The sequence below is a fragment of the Rhinolophus hipposideros genome (assembly GCF_964194185.1).
Source record: "Rhinolophus hipposideros genome assembly, chromosome: 7".
In the NCBI taxonomy this organism is placed as follows: Eukaryota; Metazoa; Chordata; class Mammalia; order Chiroptera; family Rhinolophidae; genus Rhinolophus; species Rhinolophus hipposideros.
The window spans coordinates 78,066,687-78,087,561 of NC_138053.1; the positions used below are offsets into that span (position 1 = coordinate 78,066,687).

General features: G+C 41.7%; 1 protein-coding gene across 1 annotated transcript in view; it reads right to left on the minus strand.

Annotated features, from left to right (window-relative positions):
• Window positions 1–20,875, minus strand: part of TTC23L (tetratricopeptide repeat domain 23 like) — a 47,222-nt gene that overhangs the window by 22,823 nt on the left and 3,524 nt on the right. Inside the window, 5 exon segments of the mRNA XM_081053307.1 lie at window positions 1,143–1,320; window positions 4,004–4,128; window positions 5,739–5,920; window positions 16,163–16,286; window positions 19,681–19,861. Coding sequence (XP_080909433.1) covers window positions 1,143–1,320; window positions 4,004–4,128; window positions 5,739–5,920; window positions 16,163–16,286; window positions 19,681–19,861 — 790 coding nt within the window.

The following is a 20,875-nucleotide window of genomic DNA, read 5'->3' on the forward strand; positions in this document are numbered from 1 at the left end:
TTTAAATCAATGCTCCACCACTTGTTCACTACCCAACTTCAATTGTATTAGCTATAACTCTCTGTGCTTCTGTTTCCACATCCTTAAAACGAGGTAAAATAATAATGGTACATATTTCACAGGGTTATTGACATGGATTAAATGAGTACACCCTCAAGTGCACATATTAAAAGCATTCCGTAAATGTGAACTATTATTTTTTGTTGTTATTGAGAAACTAATTATTTATTGTTTTATCCATTCTGACTTAACCAGTGCTTTAAAAAAGTCTAGAACACAAAATTGGACGGGCTTTCTCTGTAAGCAGTGGACTCCCTGCCTTCAGAGCAGCTTTCACTAACATTTCTCCACTGTGTGATATTAATAACTTTTGATTTGTCTGCAGAGCCTTTTCTTCAGTATCAGACTGTTTTCATATATACTGTTGGATTGCATTGCACCTTTTCTACGATACAGGAACTCCTATTATTTTGATCCGTTTTTGGCTATAGGAAATAGCTGAAACCACAAGCAGGGATCTCACTTGAGGGGAGAGAAGGTGAATTTAACTAGCAATTTCAAGGGACGATTTCAGTACATGATGAGTAAAAGTACCCTAAACTGTTTTTATTATGACAGACACAACATTCCTTCTTGTGTTTTGTTTTCCCTTGGGCAGGTGTCAAATTAGTTACCTCTGAGCAAAACACTTTTTTATTAGTTTAGCCTTAGTCTTGGAAATAAAACTAGCTAGACTAGCTTAGAGGACACATGACAGTAACAAAATACCATGATTTTCCATTTAAAAAGCCCTTCAGATTTGCTAAAGATTTAAGTTCAGTTGTCCGTACGGCTTTGATCCCTGGAGTAGACTCACTGGGCTACCTTTTCCTAGCACTAACAGAGATGAGGGCAAGCCTGGGTGGGGAACCGCTGGCTCAGATCAGGTCACGCAGCAGATACACTCACCCTGAGTCAGTCTTCTCCACCCAGGTCATTTAAGGTTGAGAATGGGCTGTGGTGTGGATCTGGAGGGAAGTTGGGGTTAAAATGGAAATCTGTCCCATCCCTTGTTCTTCTGAGAAGCTCAAGCTTCCCTGGCCCTGGGAACTGGGCCTGTGGCCAAACAGCCACCTGACTGGGGCTCCAGCCAACCTACCAACCTGCTGCAAGTACTGGATGGCCTGATCGTGGTTCCTCCTCAGCTGCTCGATCTGAGCCATTTCCTCGTACAGAGTGACCAGATCTGACGTCCTATCACCTTTGGTAGCAATAACGTTGCCAACTGCTTTTTCAAAGTATGCCAGAGCTAGGTTCAACCTGTGGATGGCCAAAGAGGCTCTACAAGAAAAGGGATGAAGATGGAAAGTCACAGAGACACCACTTGTTTTACAGACACAAAAGGAACTGATTCTAAGAACCAAACAATTTGGCCTTCATAGGCCAATCATCTCAGCGATTGGCTCAAAATCCAGCCTTGCTGTAAGCAAACTCCAATTAACCTGCATTTTACCCACTGCATTCCAACAACTACCATTCATCAAACCCATTAATATGTCGTGCTACAGTCTAATTTTATTTTTAAAAAAGCAAATAAAAAAAATGGCTTCCAGTAATTTACAAGATGGGATAATGTACCCATAAACATAAACTTTCTAAAATCAAAATAAGATTTTATTACCTCTGGCTCCCTCTCTTTCAGGCCTAGGAAAGTGTTTACTTTATTTGATTTAGTTTATTCCTCCTTAAAAATGAGAGAAGATGGAGAAAACAATGTCAATATCCCTCGCAAAAAGGGGAGGTTAAATAAATTATGACATGATACAGTAAAATACTTCAGACATTAACAATCATTTTCTTTTTAGACTAGAGAAATTCAAAATGTGCTACATTTAAAACTACTTAAAATATGATTGACATACATAAACATAACTGCTATGAACATTCTATATACATACACACAATGTTCATATATATGTTCATTCATATATATTCATATATGTATATAAACATAAATATAAATATATATAAAATGTTCATAGCTGTTATGTATGGGTGGTATTACAATTGACTTTTATTTTCTCCTTCATATCTGATTTTCAAGTTTTCCAAAACAAAATGTGGACTATAATTTTTTTTAAGGAGAATAAAATAGTATCTCATTATGGTTTGTTTTTCTAGAGACAGCAGGCACAATGAAAACATGGGTAGGTCAAACTGGTTCTCATAATTAGCTTTATGATCAAACTCCAGGAGCTTTTATTTCCTTCCAAATAAAACAGGGTTAAGAATACCTAAATTACAAGGTTGTGACTGAAAATTATATGTAAAATCACCTAACATATAGTACACAATCAGTATTACTTTTCCCGCTCCCCTTTCCCCCATCTTTGTATACCCAAATTGAATTAAAAATATGTGTGTATAAAATTATTTTATATAAGGCATAGTGACAATTTATTTTAAGTGGAAGGTTTATCCTTCCTCTGAAGATTAGGATTAACAATCAAAAGAGTATTGGCATGTTATCTAATAAATCTTCACAAAAATATTTTTTGATCAATCAGACCACTAGTTCCCTTGACCGTAAGAGCAGCTGTTACAGAATGATAATGCCTCTCATTAAGAGCTTAAAGGCAGCTATTAGCCAAGTTTTCCCCACCTTTAAAATGGGACAAGGAATTTGCCCTTACAAGATATTTGGGCAATATTGAACATAAGTCAATGTGGTATAGAAGGTGAGCTATGGATTCAGATAACCCAATGCTGGCTCTTCTATCTATTAATTCTGTCACCTTGAGTTAATCTTTCTGTGCTTTAATTTTCTTATCTGTAAAATGAAAATCATAAAAATACTTACCTCATAGGCTTGTGGTGAGGATTGAAATGAAATTATGCAAAGCACTTAGAACAATGTCTAGGGTGTAGTTTTACTTAGTAAGCTTTCCAACACTTAGAATAAAGCATGCACAAAATAGGTACTCAATAAATACTGTGGAATGAATGAAATATACACTAGAATTTATTCTGAAAAAGGAACAAGGCTACGTTTCACATAAGGCACAAAAACCTTAGCCACTGCCCCATGTGACAGCAGGAGAAGGAGACATTCACTAGACTCTGATTTACAGATACTTTGATTTAGCTCTGGACATTCAACCATCTCCCCGTTATTTCCCATTTGACTTCTAGATTCATGGCTGTTTAGAGGAGGCATGCATGACTCACGTATTTCATTTCCTTACCATTCAGTCATCTACCCTACATGCCAAGTACTTACAGTTTTGGAAACAGACTGCTTTCAAGGATGTGAAGATATTTGAAAAATCTAGGGAACAGTAAACCTTTCATTATATATTTTTTTCTGATAATCTGATGGGCCCACTCTCATATCTAAATATTCTGATCCTCAGAGGATCCCTAACTCAACTGCAAAACAGTTAAGTCTTGTTCTATCTTGAACAAATTCCATGAACTTTGGTTTCTACATGGAACAGAGCTTTTCTTAAAAATGCACATGCTATGCATAGCTTCCATGGGCCTCCAATAAATTGTCTTCATTAAGTGTTCCCTTTTCATTTTTTAAGGTATTATACTTAACGACAAAAGGAGGTTGCAATTCAGGAAAAAACGTGTAATTTTAGAATAAGTGTGAGAGGCAGTATAAAAAGGACTAAAGAGTCCATAATTCAAATCATGGATCCAAAACTTAAAGCTTGTCACCTTGAACAGTTGGTTTAACCTCAAGTTCCGTGTTCTTGCCCTCTAATGAGAAAATAATTGTACCGAGTATTTCAGTAGTGGCTGTGAAGATTTAATGAGACAGTGCACATACAGCATGGTGAATGCGTTTGGTAAATGCAAGTCTCTTTTATCATCATTTGACTCTTATTTATTTATTTATTTACTCATTTTACTTTTGCTCTGAACAGTTTTTCTCCCCTTAATAAAGAGAGTACAGAAGAATCATGAGATTCCAGGCATCAAACATAAAAGCTTAAGCTTCTCTAAGCCCAGATCTTACCTGCCCAAAGCAACTGCTAGGTCTTTCTCTGAGACTTGTAACCCATGCGGACAAATGCCTCCCTTATATAATTCTTTCAGCTCCTTCATGTTTCTCTCTGCCTTCTGCAGGTTGAAATAAGCTTCTCTGCCAGTGAAACAGTCAAGGAAAATACCAAGCACAGAACCTCCCCCACTGCCCAGGGATAGCAGTTGATACCGTGTTGCCCTGAAAATAAGATCTAGCCAGACCATCAGCTCTAATGCGTCTCTTGGAGCTAAAATTAATATAAGACCCAGTCTTATTTTAATATATTTTATTAAATATTACATTAAAGAATATTATATTTAATATAAGACTGGGTATAATATAATATAAATATAATATAATACCAGGTCTTACATAATATAAGACTGGGTATAATATAATATAATATGATAATGGGTCTTATATAAGACCAGGTCTTATATTAATTTTTGCTCCAAAGGCACATTAGAGCTGATGGTCTGGCTAAGCCATATTTTCAGGGAAAAACAGTCAGCAAATAAAAGGGCTCTTTGGGAAAATAAAGCAGTATTTGAAAATGAGCACTTCACTATGCTCTTGATTTCCCACATGTATATGTTGTCAAGAAGGGAGAATTCTTTAGAAAAGGAACAGGGCCTTGGATTTCTTGTGGTGGTTGCCTGAATCCAAGGCTGATGTGGGTGGTGAGCACTTGGAAGCGTGAACGGAAATTGTACATTACACTAGATTTTCTTTAGAGGTGTCTTCTGCCTGACAGCAGTTATGCATTTTTCCCAAGTTGGTTCCTATGAATGGTAAAACAGAGGAACTAATTCTGCTGAAAGGGACTTTCAGGGTAGTTTAGAAAGTCCAAGCAAAGCAGGGTTTTGGCCAAAGGCAAATAGGAAAGAAAATCCCCTTATTCCCAAACGGATATTTGGTTCCCACATTTTCAATAGCCCCCTGCAAAGGGCATAACAGAGGAAGTCCACAGATCCGATCTGCAAGTTGAGCATCAGACCAAAAAAGTAGACAGGGGGTGTGTAGAGAGGAGAAATTAGGGGCTCAAAGAGGGCTCATGGTTATTCAGGAACATGAAATGCCCTTAATAGTCTTCAAGTGGAGATGGTACCCAAAGGCTGTCCAAATCACAAGTTTTTTGAGGAGAGGTATGTAGGACAGTTCCCCTCTGGAGATATGGAGAACTGCTTCTTTTGTCTGTTTCGCTTGGTCTCCAGCTTCACAGGCAGTATTCTCAATAGCATGTCAGAAACACTAAAATGTCATAATCCCCTTGGGGGGTGATTTTAAAAATCTCAATGAACCGACACACGTCAGACCTATTAAATCACAACCTCTGGGGTGGGACCCAAACAGCACTAATTCTTCAGGGGATTACAATGTGCAGACTAGTTTGATAAACAGTGCTTTACAATTACTACCCTTTCTCCCACTTCCTACCCTACCATGACCACTCTCACCCATGTCTCATTACTAATACTCATTTTCCTGGGTACTCACTGAAGAGCAAGACAGACTCTGCAAACTTTCAACTGGCTGGGGGATGTGGCGCCCGGGAGCTCCCTCCCATGGCTCATAGGAATAGACACAGGAGGAAGAGTTATACCTTTCTAGATGGAGATAAGACGTGTATGGAGGTACTGGATGTTGGAACAGAGCTACATCTCCTGCCGTCCTATGTGAGACGACCCATCTGGCCCTGTTGTGTGGCCCCTGGCTCTCATCACCAGACCCCGCTGGAAAGGGAAGGATATTGGTTCTGCAGGAGCCAGGCCACTCCCAGAGTATAATAGAGCATGACCAGAGCACCCAGGATTTCCTTTTTCTCCTTGTCTGAGGTCATCTTTCCCTTCCAGGTCAGCAGCGTGTTCTTGGCCGATTCAGCATGTTTCTTGGCCTGAGCTGGGAGGCCTGGGGAGGTTTGAGGGTGGGCAGCAAGAAGAAAACCATTAAAAAAGTATGTTTCAGTCAAAGACATTCGTGAGAGGGGTTGGGTGGGCAGTGTGGTTGTCATATGGTCTATAGTATTAGTTCCCCAAACTGGCGGGGCATCAGAATGGTCTGGAATGCTTGTAAAGAATATAGATTCCTGGGCCCCACCCCTAACTTGCTGAGTTGAAATTTCTAGAGAAAGAGGGTCCAGGAATCCATATTTTTAATTAACTCCACAAGTGCTTCTTAAGCAATCATCGCAGTATAAGTCTGAGGACTTCCGTTTGGAAATCACTGATAGAGTCAGGAGTAGAAGCTAAGTATCCCATTTCCAATTCTGCCGCTAATGCCATTTGACATTTTCAACCCACAAAGCTTCTCCATCCTCCAACTGTAAAATGACAACAATAACTACAGAAGCTGCCCCTTTATAAAACACATGGAGACAGTCCAGGAACAAACTAGGTTATGCCACAGAATGCTGTTTTGAGCTGAGAAAGGCCTTCTATAAATACAAGGGCTTAGGGATACAATTACTTCCATCTGGGGATATTCAATCCAAATATGAAGATGGTAATACTAATTGGCCACACACACACACACACACACGCACAGAATCTAATTTCTAAATACAGTGAGGCCCCTAAAAGAAAAGGAATGCCAAACCCCAGCTATAGAACTTGTGGCCTGTTATCCCTTGTTTTCTAACTCTAAAGACTGGTGTTCTGGCCACGTACTTGAACTGCTATTTGTCCAGTTAACAAAGGTTGAGTTGGGAACATTCAGTTTACAGAACTATTCCCTCATCTTCCAACCTAGCTCACTCATGTTTAGTGATCTCTTGTGGGAAAGGGGAAGCCTGGGAAAAAAGAGAAAGGCCAGCAGAGAACACATTATCCTCAGAGTTCTCCACTCTGCTGAAGATAGCCATGGCAGGTATTCCCTTTCAGCTCTCCTCTGTGCAGCACCTTGGGGCTGGTAAACATAAACCCTTGTCAAGTAGGCCCACTGTGCCCCTCAGACCTCTGGCTTGCAGTCCCCTGTCCCTTTGGCCCCTGGAGCCTGCGTTCACAGTACAGGGCTAGTCAACGACAGGAGGGAAGATGTGAAAGGACTTGCATTTGGTGCCTGCAGCCCTCAGATGGTCTGGATATGCAGGACCTCCTTGCTGAGTTGCAACAATGAGAACAAAGCTTCTATGGAAGAGCCCTTAAAGTGATCCAGAAACCAACAAGTCTTTGTAGAACACTCAGAAGATGACTGTTCTATTGGTCTCAATTGAAGAGAAAAATGGACTTGGGCCAAAGAGAGGGCTGTGTCCTAAGTAACCAGATGACAGTGGTCCTCCAATTGCGCTGTGCATCACAAGCACCCTGTTCAAATGCAGATTCCTGGGCCTCACTTCCAGTATTATGGTTCACAAGTTCTGAGAATCAAGGGTTCACATTTGTAACCACCATCCTCAGTGATGCGGATGCAGGCCATCTGGGGACCACAGTGGGAGAAACACTGAGTTAGTAAAATCTTTATACACAAAGTGGGACTCACTTCATTTTTGAAGAGCAGGTAGGGTTTTGACTGATGGAGAAGAAGGAGATGGCTTTCCACTAGGAGTACACAGCCTGAGGCCATAAAGACAAAATAAGCAACTGTGTGTGTGTCCGTGTCTGGGATGGGGTTGGGGGTTTGGGGGTGTCAGGGAAGACAGTAAGGTGGCCAATCTGACTGAGGGGGAGGTTTAAACTTAAAGACATATAAGGTATGACTGGGAGAGGGAAAGTGGAGGCTTGTAGGCCAAGATGAGGAGGTTAGATTTGACCTCTTAGGTAACAGGGAGTCTTGATTAAGTCTTGAGGAAGGTAGCGACAACAGAAAACTGCCATGGACATCAGACCGAGACAATAAAGTAGGAAACTGAGTCTTTTTATCAAATAGGTTGTTTTCCACAATCAGGTGGGCCCTTTGCAGTGTGTCAATAAGGGAACACAGGAACCAAATTTAGATGCCTCCCTGGGTCTGGGGGAAGGAGAAACGTGAAACTGGACGAGTTACTGAAAACCACCCCAATAGGTACAACACAGCTTCTGGGCTCGTGAATGGAAAACAACTGAGAAGGCTGGTCTGAGGCTTTGCACGCCTGCCCCTCCCCGCCCCACAAGTGCCCGGTGCTGGTTGTGAGATCCTTAGGAGAAAGACTTTTTGCTCTGAGCTCAGCAGTTAATTAATTACATAGTTCCTTATCTCCACTTGACCATGCCCCACGTTGTGATGAAAAAGTGGAGCTGGTGACCAATGGGATTTAAGCAAACTGAACTAGGATCTTGATTTAAAACAGCTCATTCAACTTTAAAGTCTGTCCTAAAGGGGAAAAAAAAAATCACTCTTTTCACCTTCCCAGAATCCACCCTGGTCTCCAAAGCGAGGTGTAAGGTGCCATAAGGGTGTAGAAAGAAAAAAATAAAAAGTTATCTGCTACTTTATTTTACTTACTTTGTTTTCTATTTTTATGAATATTCATATTTCATATTAGTACTGTTATACATAATTTATAATAAATAGACATATACGAAGAGTGTTTACTCAAATTTTTTTAGTGATAAGGGAGCTAATTCTCAAGAGTTTGGAGACCAGTGCTATAGATCTTTTTTTCTAAACTTTTTTTCTAAACTTTTCCGGTATGAAAGAGCACTTTTTATGCTGACAAAAAAAGTCTCTTTGTGACAGTATTTTATAGCATTTCCTACATGAGAAAATTCACGACAAAAGTACTATGAATCAGTATCCGTAATACTTTGAAATGAATTTGTTTCTTAATTTCAAGAACACCCTCTTTCATGTAAAAATAACACTCTGCATCTATGTATATGTACGAGGCTTATTTTATCTCTCTATGGAGAATGCTCTAGTCTTCTAACTCCAAGCCCCACATCCCCAATTCCAGTATCTGCTCTGAGACCAAGTCATTTTCCTTTACTTGCTCTCCCAAGCTAAGGACACCACCCTTCTCCCTGTACCAACAGTGTAGCAATTTTCAAGGTAAAAATCAGGGTGGCAGCAAGACCCACCTCTGGAGCCTGAGATTCAGAAATTACAAGGACATGTTGATGAGTGAGAACAAGGTCCAGAGACTGTCCACCAAACATATCATTTTGCTTTAGTTTTGCATGTGGTTCCACCACTGATGTCTGTTACTCTGACTCAGGCCAGACAGAATCTGCTCAAAGCTACCCAGTCTTTGCAGGCTGCTGTTGTCGCCTCTGACCATCATCTACATTTAAGAAGTTAGTGTGGCACAGTGATTAAGAGAGCAGGGCCTAGAGCCAGAATTCCCAGGTACACATCCTGGCTTAGCCACTTACCCCTGTCCTGTATCCTTGAGCAAGTTACCTAATCGATCTGTGCCTCAGTTTCTTCACCTACAAAATGGTAATGAAAATACCTTCTACCTTGTAGGGTTGTTGCAAGGATTAACTCATGAAAAAGGATTAAATAATGCCTGGCACATGGGAATGAAATGACTTTGAATAAATATTAGCTGCTATTATTATTATTATTATTATTATTACCACCTCCAGGGTCCATTCCTCCTAAGCGATTTATTATATTTGTCATTTTGGACAGTTTTCATCAAGTTGTATACAGAATCCCTATGAGAGGCTACATTCTCAAATGCAAACTCACTTCAGATAGGTATCAAGCTTCCTTCAGGTTAGATCACCTGGTTTTTACCATTCCCTGTTGTTTCTGTGCCGGTTTTGTTTTGTTTTGTTTTACCATCTAGACAGAGAAGACAAGGTTCCTGACTTATGCTTCTTTCTGTATTTTGCAACACTTGTAATAGAGCCCTGAATACCTGGAAGGTTCCCAGCAATAACAGGCTGACTAAGTTATTCCTTTACTAATAATAAGCAAAATATCAGGAAACTGCTTGTCCATGTTACTGTATGCTCCTTCCTGAACACTTGAAAACAGTTCACCATTAGGTGACAAACCACCTTGTTGTTCTCTGCCTGCCCTTTTCTCAGCCAGCAAAGCACCAGATCATTAGGATTAGCACCAGGTCAGCTTTTTATATCACCAACAGCCTTTTATATTCTGCTGTGCAAAGGCCTCAAATTCTCTCCGATTACTGACTCCTGAACCCCATTCCAGCAAATGCTCCAGTTTTTAGAAAATTTCAAACTCTCTGGCTCCTTCCTCATTGCCAAAAATCTTCCTGGGTCTCCTTGTTTTATAAAATTATCTTCATGTGACCTTCCTGCCATCTCTAGCTCTCCTCCCATTTCCCTTTCAATACGTGGTACTTTCAATATGGTGGTATGTAGCTTATGACGTCCAGCCTACTTCCCCACATCCCTGGTATCCGGCTTCTGCTCCAACCATTCGGCAGAAACAATTCTTCTGAGGGCCCTGAAGACCTCCTACTATAGAAATCCAGTCAGTTTCTTGGTCCCCATCTCGCAGCAACATCTGACACACTCAGCTGCTTGGTTTCTCCTCTTGGCTCCCAAGGCACTGTGCCAACTTAGTCTTCCTTTTATAACTTTTCCCCCCTTTCTTCCACCCCCCCCACACACACACTCTCTCGCTTCTCAATCTAGTTGTGTAGGACACAGCTAGCTCCCTGGCCCATCGTGGTATCATGGGCCTTGCGCTTCCCCTGGCAGAGGGGGTCATCATCGGTTGGCCGCTCACAGCAGCTCACGGCAGCTCTTGCCAACCTCTGGCTGCTCACGGCAGCCGAGCTCCAGGGAGAGGTGTTGTTCACGATCTTAGCTATAGCGGACACAGATCACTGGCCCATGTGGGAATCGAACGAGCAACTTTGGTGTCAGGAGCACGGCTCTCCAACCCCTGTCCTCCTTTATAAACCTCTTCCAACTGATTCTTTGCCAACTCTTTACGGGGTCCTTTGTTCCCTTCCACTAATGTGTCCATTTTCCAGGGCCTGTCTTTCAATTTCTTTCTTTTCTTCTCTTTCCCTTTCAGAAATTTTACAACTCCTACAACTTCAATCTTGGCCTCCATGCTTAGAATTTTCCATTTCCCCTCCCTAGTTCTGGTTTCCAATATTCCTCCATGTTTATGATTTTCCTTGTCTTCTCCCAACTTCTCACCCCAAAGTTCTAGCACCAAGTAAAAATCTCCTAGTGGATTTCTCCATTGCAATTCAAAATCAATATATCAAGAACTGGACCCACCATTGCTCTTCTTAGTCTACTTCCCTTTCTGACCTACTTATCTCTGAAAATAGTCCTTTAGGGGCCTGGCACTTCCTGCTCATCTTTGGGCCTCATTTTTCCTCAACTCCAAATCAAACATCATGTCCCACCAATTCTTCCTTCACAGTCTTTTTTCCTAATGATCATTTTTGAATAGGGAACACATTTCCATGGTTCAAAAGTTAGAATAATATAAAAAGGTAAATGTTAAGAGGTCTCAGTTCCAGTCCTGTTCCTTTTCACCACACGCACCTTCTAGATAACATTTTTCTTTCTTTCTTGTGCGTCCTTCAGTGTTTCTTCATGTGAATATACGCGTAAGCGTATACTCTCATTTCTCTCCCCCTCTTTCTTACATGAAAAGAGGCCTATTGTAAATACCATCCAGCACTGTGCGTTCTCTTTCGCTTAAAGGTGTATCCAGCAGGTCTTTCCGTAGCAGTATATGGAGCTTCCCTGTACTCTTTGAAAGCTGCATATATTCCAATTGTGTGATTAGTCCTCTAGTGATGGGTACACTTGGTTGTTTCCAATCTTTTACTATCAAAAACAATGCTGCAAAGAATAATCTTATCCATATGTTATTTTATAAGTGTGTCTTTAGGAAAGAGCCCCAGAAGTTGGATATCCGTGATAAATGTATCCGCCCATAATAGACTCTTAAATTCTTACCTGCTCACTCATTCCCCTGTCACGAGCCTAGTTTTATACCTAGATGACTGAGATAGCTTCCCTTCTAGCTATCATTGCTAGATTGACCTTTCCAAAAGCACACTTTGATTTATTCATCCCCCTGCTGGAAAATCTCCAACAGTCCTCCGTGTCTACCAAATAAATTCCAAATTCCTTAGACTGTATTTAAAACCCACATGATCTGCCAGATGTAGCCTCCTTTCCAGGTTCATCTTACCAGTCCTAACCTCAGCTAGACAGGGTGCTGACTGCTTTCTATACATATGTTGCACTTTCCTACCTCCATGCCTTTGCCTAGGCCTTGTTCTTCATCAGAAATACCCACCCCTTCTTCTATCTACCCCTGAATCTATCACTTCACACCTCAGCCAGAAATGATTTCACTCCACTTCCCCAAAGCCCTGAATTTTAATCAATTACATGGCATTTATCTGCCTCTGGTGCCTTCTATTGTAGTTGTCTGTGTGTAGTTCACCTTCCACATGAGGTGGTCAGTTCTCTGAAGGCAAAGGCTGAGCCTTCTGTACCTTGTACTGAATTTCCCAAAGCGCTCTTCATGGAATGGCGCACATACAAGTCTCATTAAATACTCACTGGAAGACTGTTTATTGAGAGTCATCAGCCTTTTGGCTTGACTCCCCTCCCCCAGTGCTGGAAAAGTCTCAAGGGGAAATGAAGCCAGCAGGTCTGATGGCTGTAAAACACGCGCATGTGCAGTAAGGTATGAACACGAACACACACACACATACACACACTCACACACATACACATCCCACCCACACAGAAGGCTGGCTCATGAATTCTGCCCATTTTAAAGCAGTTGCAGGACCAACGACAACAAAACTAAGTGGAGCTCAGCAAGCACTTCATCTCTCTTGAAGGTTTGTGATTTTTCAAAGCTTTAGTTGTTTCAGTCTATGGACCACAGACTCTTAAAAAAGTTAAAGTGAAGAGACTGAGTAAGGCCTATAACTGAAAGAAGAGGTACTGGGCTATTCTCAAGCAAAGGTCATGATCATAACCTATTCTAGAAAAGCTCTAGGCTAGGCTTCAGAAAGTTGGGTTCAATGCTGGGCACTGTTATATTATGTGGCACTTCATCTAATCAGGAAGTTGTTTTGTCCAACTAGAAAAAAATATACAAAAAAACCTTCCTTTACAAGAAAGCTTTTTCTCCCTCCCACCTACTACCCAAATATGGTTCTCCATTTATGTGGCAGAACGGTAAATTAGGGAAAAAAGGATGAGGTTCCCACCATCATTTGTGATATGACCTGTTTACCTATCTTGACTCAGCTTAGAATCTAACCAGAAAAGTAAAACTCAAAGTCAGTTTGTGGCTATGCATGGAAGGTGTTGATTTTGAAGATGAGGGCCAACCTCCTTCCACAAACCGATGGGCAGGAATCGCTCCAGACAGAGGGAGGCAGCATCTGGCCTGCACTGTGTTCAGACAAATGTTCCCCTCAGAAGCTTCTGGTACCTTCCTCTCAGGTTCAAATTGCCATCACCTAAGTCTGAATTTCAGCAAAAGTCTCATCGATAGTCTCCCTGAATCTGGGCTCTCCAGGGGCCCAAGAAACATACTCGCTCGTGTCAAACCAAGTGCCAGTGAGTCACCAATTGCCAAATCCATGGTTCTCTCTTTGGCCTTCACCTCATTTGACCTCTCTCTGCCATCTGAGACTTTTGAAACCATGTTGCACTTCTTTCTGAAACCCTTTCTCCATGGAAACCCTTGCTTCTATGACATAGCCCCTCCTGATTTTTCTATTTCCTTTGCTGCCTCTCCTTCGGCTACCCATTTCTAGTGCTGTTATTCTCCAATCTTCTGTCTGCTGTCCTCTTTTCCTCTTTCTACTGACTTTTTCTAATCAGGTTCATCCATTCCTATGGCCTCAACTTCCTATGTGTTAATCCCCCCAACAATGACATCTTTCTTGAGCTCTAGAGCCACTTTTCAATTGTCTACTGAACAGCTCACTGTGGAGGTTCCATGGGTACCTCGCAATGGCTGTGATGCAGCCTGTCTGAAACCAAATTCAGTAGCTTCTTCCCCCTTCACCCATCAACCTGCTCTTCCTCTTAGGTTCTCCATTGCAACTAATTGTCCAGGTCTTTCCCTATTCAACTTCAGCTGTTCCATGAATGTCACCAATTCCATATATTATTTCTTCTGCATTCCAAATGCCATGGCCTATCTGTTCACTGATTATCACCTGGGTGGGATAATGGCCTAACTGATCTTCACCTCTACTTTTTCTACTTGTCCAACCCATTCTCTAAGTTTTGGTGGTTTTTTTTCATTCTAAAACATCAGCTTGATTATGTCACCACCTCACCTAAAATCTTTTAATACCTCCCCAAACTCCTTGATACCTGGGCCTATGTTAACTTTCCACTTCCATTACCAGCCATGACCTGTCTGTCCTAAGGAAGGTGTTCTCTGTTCTACCCTAACCTCTTGGGTCCAGAGAACGTAGACCATGTTCTATGTAAGGAGTTTCATATAGAATGCCCTCCTTTCATCTCCCACTCCTCTGCTAACACATATGGAAAGCCATCTTTCCACTCAAAATCACTCCCCTCAAAATCAAGGAAAACTTGTACTCATCCTTCAAAGATAAGACAAGCAGCACCTTGTCTCTGCAGCCTTTCCTCACTTCCTCCCCCCATGGCAGAACCACTAATCTGCCTCACTTGTGTCCTCCAGAACTTTGTCCCTGCTCTATTATGGTGCTATCACAAGACCCCTGTATGGTGCCAGGGGGCAGGGACCACTCGTTCGTGTATGTAACCCCAGTGCCTAGCAGTGCCACCAGACTTATAAGAGGGACTCAAGCTAAAGTTGACTCTTATCATGAAGACAGCAAGTTTATGAGATCAGCCTGGCTGAAGTAGAGAGATTCCAAATAAGGGACAATGTAGCTCCACTAGGGGAAGATTTTGTTTTGCCAAGGGCCTTCCTGGTGTCCCTTAAATCTCAGACAAGTAGGCACCTGCTCTGCCAACAGGTGAGAACTCCCTCCTCTCCTTAGCCATGTCAATTTTCCTCGGAACACAAAGATGTGTTCCTGAGGCCTGAAAGGGCCTCGCTGTGACACACAGCATCACTGTCCCCAATGTCAACCACTCATGGTCATGTCACATCAACAGCCAAGGACTGTAAAGTTACATTAACAACATGAGCTCAAAAAGGCCCAAGGAGCCCTAAGGAGGAACACATGTTCTGAGGTTAATACCTGAAAAGTGAATTCAATTTAACTTTTTCAAAAGTTCTGATTTCTACTATCTATGGCCCAGGTATATTGGTTCCCTTTCCTTGCAGCCCTTAAATCTCTGAAGCCCTTAAATCACTTAACTTGTACTCTAAGTTAGGCCCCACCTAAGGACTCAGGTGTAACGGGTACTTGAAAAAGCCCTAGGCCACTGGCTCAGTTTTATCAAGCAGTAACATTTGCTGATCCATAATGTGTACCAGGGATGTGCTAGGTCAAATGAGAGCTAGTCCCTGTCCTCAGGGAGCTTCTATTCCAGAGGCAGAGGCGTTTAGACAAAGCACAAGAGTACAGTACAATGAGTTCCCTGGTCGAAGTGTAAGCAGTCCATGCAGGGGGACAGGACTGGCCCAGGGCAGAGCCTTGAGCTGCCCATGCCCTGGGTTCCAGAAATGTGCTCTTGCCTCAGTCAGTCTATCAACCAGTATTTATTGAGCCTCTACTGCAAAGTTCCTGCCCTCGTGGAACTTATGCTTGGGTTTCAGTTTTAGCAAATGGATTTCTAACTTGCTCTTCTGTACCAGAAGCACCATTTCTCTAGGCTGAGGGCTCTGTCTTTCTCTCAGCCAGACCTTCCAGAAACTTGAGTTCTGTCCTTGAAATTCAAGTCCTATTATTGGGTCTGCCTCCCTGGTGGTGAGTGCACGTATCTGCCTGTCCTCCCCCAGTTGACCTGTGGCTGGAAACTGATATTATCCTGTGCCCACTGTGCCTCAGTGTTTTCACCGATAAACTACAGGCAATATCAGTATCTCTCTCCAAAAAATATTATAAGAACTAAATGAAACTAGCTTGTCATATGCTAAGTACTCAATAAATTAACTATCATCATCATCAGTATCACCTTTATTTCTAAGAAACCTGCCACACTGCCTGCCTCATCCTTGGACAGCCCTCCTCTTGACAAGGTGAGAGTTGGAGACAGGAAGTGCCCCATCCCAGTCATCCCCATCCCACTATGGGGTGTGTGAGCTCAGTTCGGCCCTCACAGGCTGGCCCCCCCAGACCCAGCTGGGGAGACCAAGTACCTCTGAGTGTCAGGTAGCCATAAGCCAGACTGGCCAAAGCCTGTGCACACTTCCAGTGTTCTTCCCCAAAAGTAATCCGAGAAAGGATGACACAGCGAATCAGCTCCTTGTTTGCTTGGGTATTCTGCAGAGAATAAACAAGTCATTATGCTTTCTGGAAAGGAGGAAAAGCTCCAGCCCATGCTCTGATCACTGGAATGGAGGACTGACTTCATCTGTCATCTTTTTCTCTTCTCTTTCCTTCCCATCCCAGGTCAATCCATCAAGTCCTATTGGTTCCACCTTATTCCTAAGTCCTAAACCTAAGCTCTTCTCTTCATTCCTGCCATGAGTACGTAATTCAAATCACCCTTATCTTTTACCCAGTTGACCACAACAGCCCGTCCTAACTGCTTCCACTCTCGCTTCCCATAGTCTACTTTCTACATCATAGCCAGAGTGACTTCTTAATTTAACCTTTTATTATGAAAAACTTTAGCAATATACAAGACTAGCACGGAGAATGACTCACTTGACTTCATTAGGTATCTGCTCATGGTCAAACTTGTTTCATATCTATGTTTGTCATCTATCCAACCTCTGCCTCAATTATTTTGAAGCAAATCAAAGATACACAATCATTTCATATTCCACAAGTATCTACAAAAACTAGTTAGAATTATAACCACAAATCATGATCTCACTGAAATATTAGTGATTCCTTAATATTAAATATCTAGCCTCATAAATCTAATAATTACCTTATAAATGTAACATTTTACCATTTGTCTATACATTGAGATCAATCTCCTGAGTCTTTGATCTATAGGTTCCACCTCCCTTTCTAATTCTTTTTCTTGCAAATTATTTGTTAAAGAAATTGGGTCATTTGGTTTATAGTGCTTCCCAAGTATGTAAATTTTGTTGACTGCATCCTTGTGGTGTCACTCAATATGTCCCACCAGTCTCTGCTCTACCTTTATATTGATAGTTAGATTTAGAAATTTGGTTAGCTTTCACTTATTTTTTTAAGCAAAACTACTACGCAGGTTCTCACATGTTCTTCTATCAGAAGACATCTAATATCTAGTTGTCTCTTTTTCTGATTATTGGCACAAGTACATAAATTAATTCATAAAGGATCGTAAAAATGCAGATATCCTAATTCCATCATTCTTTCTTCATATATTAGCTGGAATAATTCTATAAAGAGAAATCTCCCCTCATCTCCTCTTTGGTAACCCAATAGTACAATTCATATCAGGAGAGGATACATGATTTATTCTTTCTCTTTATCAGCTTTCAAAACAATGAGTTTGTTCACGACGACCTTCCAATGCTGACCAAATAGTTTATTATTGTTGTTATTATTATAACTTATGGATTTTTAAACAGATTTGATGCTCCTGAACATGGCAAACTAATTTCTAACTCAGGGCTTTCCACCTCCTCCCCCCCCCCCAGCTTGGGACACTTTTATGTGTCATCCACTCTCTCATTTCATTTCTATTTTGTTTTTCTATTTTGTTCACCTCACAGTGGCCACCTCATCTAAAACAGACTCTCACCCCATCAATTACTATCCCATTACCTATTTTATTTTTTTTCTTCATGGCACTTACCTCTCTCTGATACTGTATTAACTATTATTTTTTGCTTGTTGTGTATTATCTGTCTCCCCAAATAAAAGATAAGTCCTTGAGGACAGAATTTTATTCCTCCTGTTCACTACTGTATGCCCAGTGTACAGAGGAGATACTCATTCAACATTATTTGCTGAATAAATCACCTCTCTATTTTAGCAAAGATAGGGACAGGGTGGGGAAAGAGCCCCCCACCCTCCATAGAACTGATAGGCAGAGCTAAGAAATCGCAGAATTCCATTAAGTCACAGGTTTCAGTGACTTTACAAACATAGTCATTTACTAACTGCACTAATTGTCAAAAGTTGGACATTTATTTCCTAGTGAGATGAAAACATCACTTCAAAGAATCAAAGGCTGGAGTTACAGCCCTGGCTCCAATGTTTACTATTTGCGTTGCTTTGAGCAAGATCACCCTGAGTCCCAGCTTCTTCTATTTGGAGACCTATACCATCTCTTATGAGAAAAATGAGTCAGCATCAAAGTGATCCAAACTTGTTACGTGTTATCGACATATAATCCATTTACAGGTTAATATATAGGAACAGTACTCCAAGGACTGCTCCTTCCTGATCCCTGTTTCCTCCCTAACCTGATGCTTTGCCTGCTCCCAGCTCAAATACACAGATGCAAACAATATTAGAGGGCATTTCCTCTGATACTTGAAAAATATCCATTCAGTCAGGATTTTTGAGAGTTCTCCATGGGCTGACTACCGTACATGCTATTTTGAGGCAAAAGCATAACAGCACGAAAAATCACTGGAATGGGAGTCCAAAGCTTTGAGTTCTGTCCTGTTTCTGGATATTCTGTATGCATCCATCCCCCACTTCCTGCCCGGGGGAAACTGAGACACCCAATGTGGCCTCTCGAGGTCCACCCAGCACAGCTGCCACTGCGGGCCACCCTCCAGCCCCTCAGGGCTGTGAGTACTGGGCTGGGCTAGATTTAACTCCTACATTTAAATCTGTCACTATCCAAATTAGCCAAGGAGGGGTCAAACCTTAAAAGCCTCCATAGCTAGTGGTACTTGTCTTTCTACAAGTGACCATTCTAGTCCGGATTTATGAAAGTCTAAGGGGTCCAGACCAGGATGAATGCCCTTTGCAAGTTCTCTGAGCAATGTAGAGGTAAATGGACAGACGCAGGGAGGTATCAGCTTCTATCATGTGCCCCTGAAGTGCCTCTCAGCGTTTCCTAAGCCATCTGCACACCATTTTTGCACAGGTGTACTTTAAGATCATTTTTCTGCTCGGCTAGGAATGGTCAGAAAGTCCTCTGTTGATAAACCAGGCTGTGGGAGCAGGCCAGCACCGCATTCTAATAATGAGGGTCACTGTCATGCTGTCTCGGCTCCTGGATTTTGAACACTCCTGCTAAACACTTGCTCTGAGGTCCTACCTCCCAAGTCCTTGCCTCACTCAGTCCAGACTCACGGACCTCTGCTGTTCCCTCCCACTTCTGGAATTTTGGTTTGTGTATGATTCCACTGTACCCACAGGTATCTTATGGGATCTTGGCCAGGCCTGAGCCTAGACTGCCTGGCTATCCTTGTTCTCAGCCCCGAGCCTCACTACCCTGGCCTTCTTCTGACCCAAGAGATATCATCCTGAAGTCTTTCAGGATAAATCAAAACAAGCTTTTTAGTTAAAGAAAATCAAACAGCAATACAAAGAGCTAAACAGTACCTTTTCGAGTCAGGAGCACAAATCCTCTCAGGAAGCATGCACAGTGACCCATGGTGGAACCCAAAGGTAGGCTGGTACCCAACTTATAGAGAAATTGCAGCACCTTCCTCTATTTCATATGCTTCGCTCTGCAGTTTTGGCAGAACTTCTCTAAACATGGACATATTTTTTAAATGAAAACTAAAACCTAGTGAGTTTTTTGTTTTACCATTTTTTCCTTAATCAGCTGAGCTGTTTTCTTCTGCGACTGCACTAATTTCTCTCTGGGAAGAGACATGCAGTCTATGGTCTTCTCCTCGGCTTCAGTGTCTTCTTCACTCTCTTCAGACCCACTAGTGGGATACAACTCCTCTGTGTGCTGGCGTGCTGGGATCTTGGCTTGCTGTGACCTGTGGGACCAGAGAGGGACATGGAGTCCGATTTGACCTTTGAGTATCTCAAACAAGGTAAAATTGAAAGACATAGCCAGCCCTCCCAATTGGGGACTAGGGATAAGATTTCCAAAATAAACTTGAAGGAATAAAGCTAGGTGGTAAATTCATGTCACACACAAAGCCCAGCATTAGGATAGCAAGGTGGTAATTCAAATTAAACAGATTTGGTGAATCACCCACCTGTCAGAGTCACAGCTCTGCTGCCTACTAACCATATGACTCTAAACAAGTTATTACTTAATTTGCTTTCTATAAATGAGGTCAATATGAATACCTACCTGATGAGGTTATGGGATTAAATCAGATAATACTCATAAATCACTTAGCAGAGTACCTGCTATTTAGTAAGTGCTCTTGAAACATTAGTTATTATTATTTTATTAGCTCCATGACTTGAGGGTATTGAATTGGAAGATCTCACAGTCCTTCATGTTCTAAAGTTCTGATCCAAACCAGGAAAGAAAATTGACATAATGAACTAAAGTAAAGGGAACTAATGTTTTGAGGCTAGACTTCACATGTCCTCCTTCATATTTCTTAAAAGCTTCACTATGTAGTTGCCAACTAACTAAAGAGGATACTGTGCCACCAAGGAGAGAGGAGGAAACCCACATTGAGTCAAGTGCAGATTCAGAAGAGAAATGGCCTACTCAACTGTGCTAGAAATAAATGCATTGAGAAAGAGCTGAGTGGGTTGGAAATCTTCCCGTCTCCCTCTGCACTTCTCTCTCTCTCTCTCTCTCTCTCTCTCTCTCTCTCTCTCTCTCTCTGTCACACACACACACACACAGAGATCTCTGACTTCAATCCTGAACATAATTATGAATGGGTAATTGAAATGGTAAAGATAAAGATCAAAAGAGTTAATTTATAAAATAAGAGGTATCCATAGCCTAACATTACCAGAAAAATCAATAAAATGATCCAGAAGAAACAGAATTCTGAGATGTTAAAAGCAACAACAGAAAT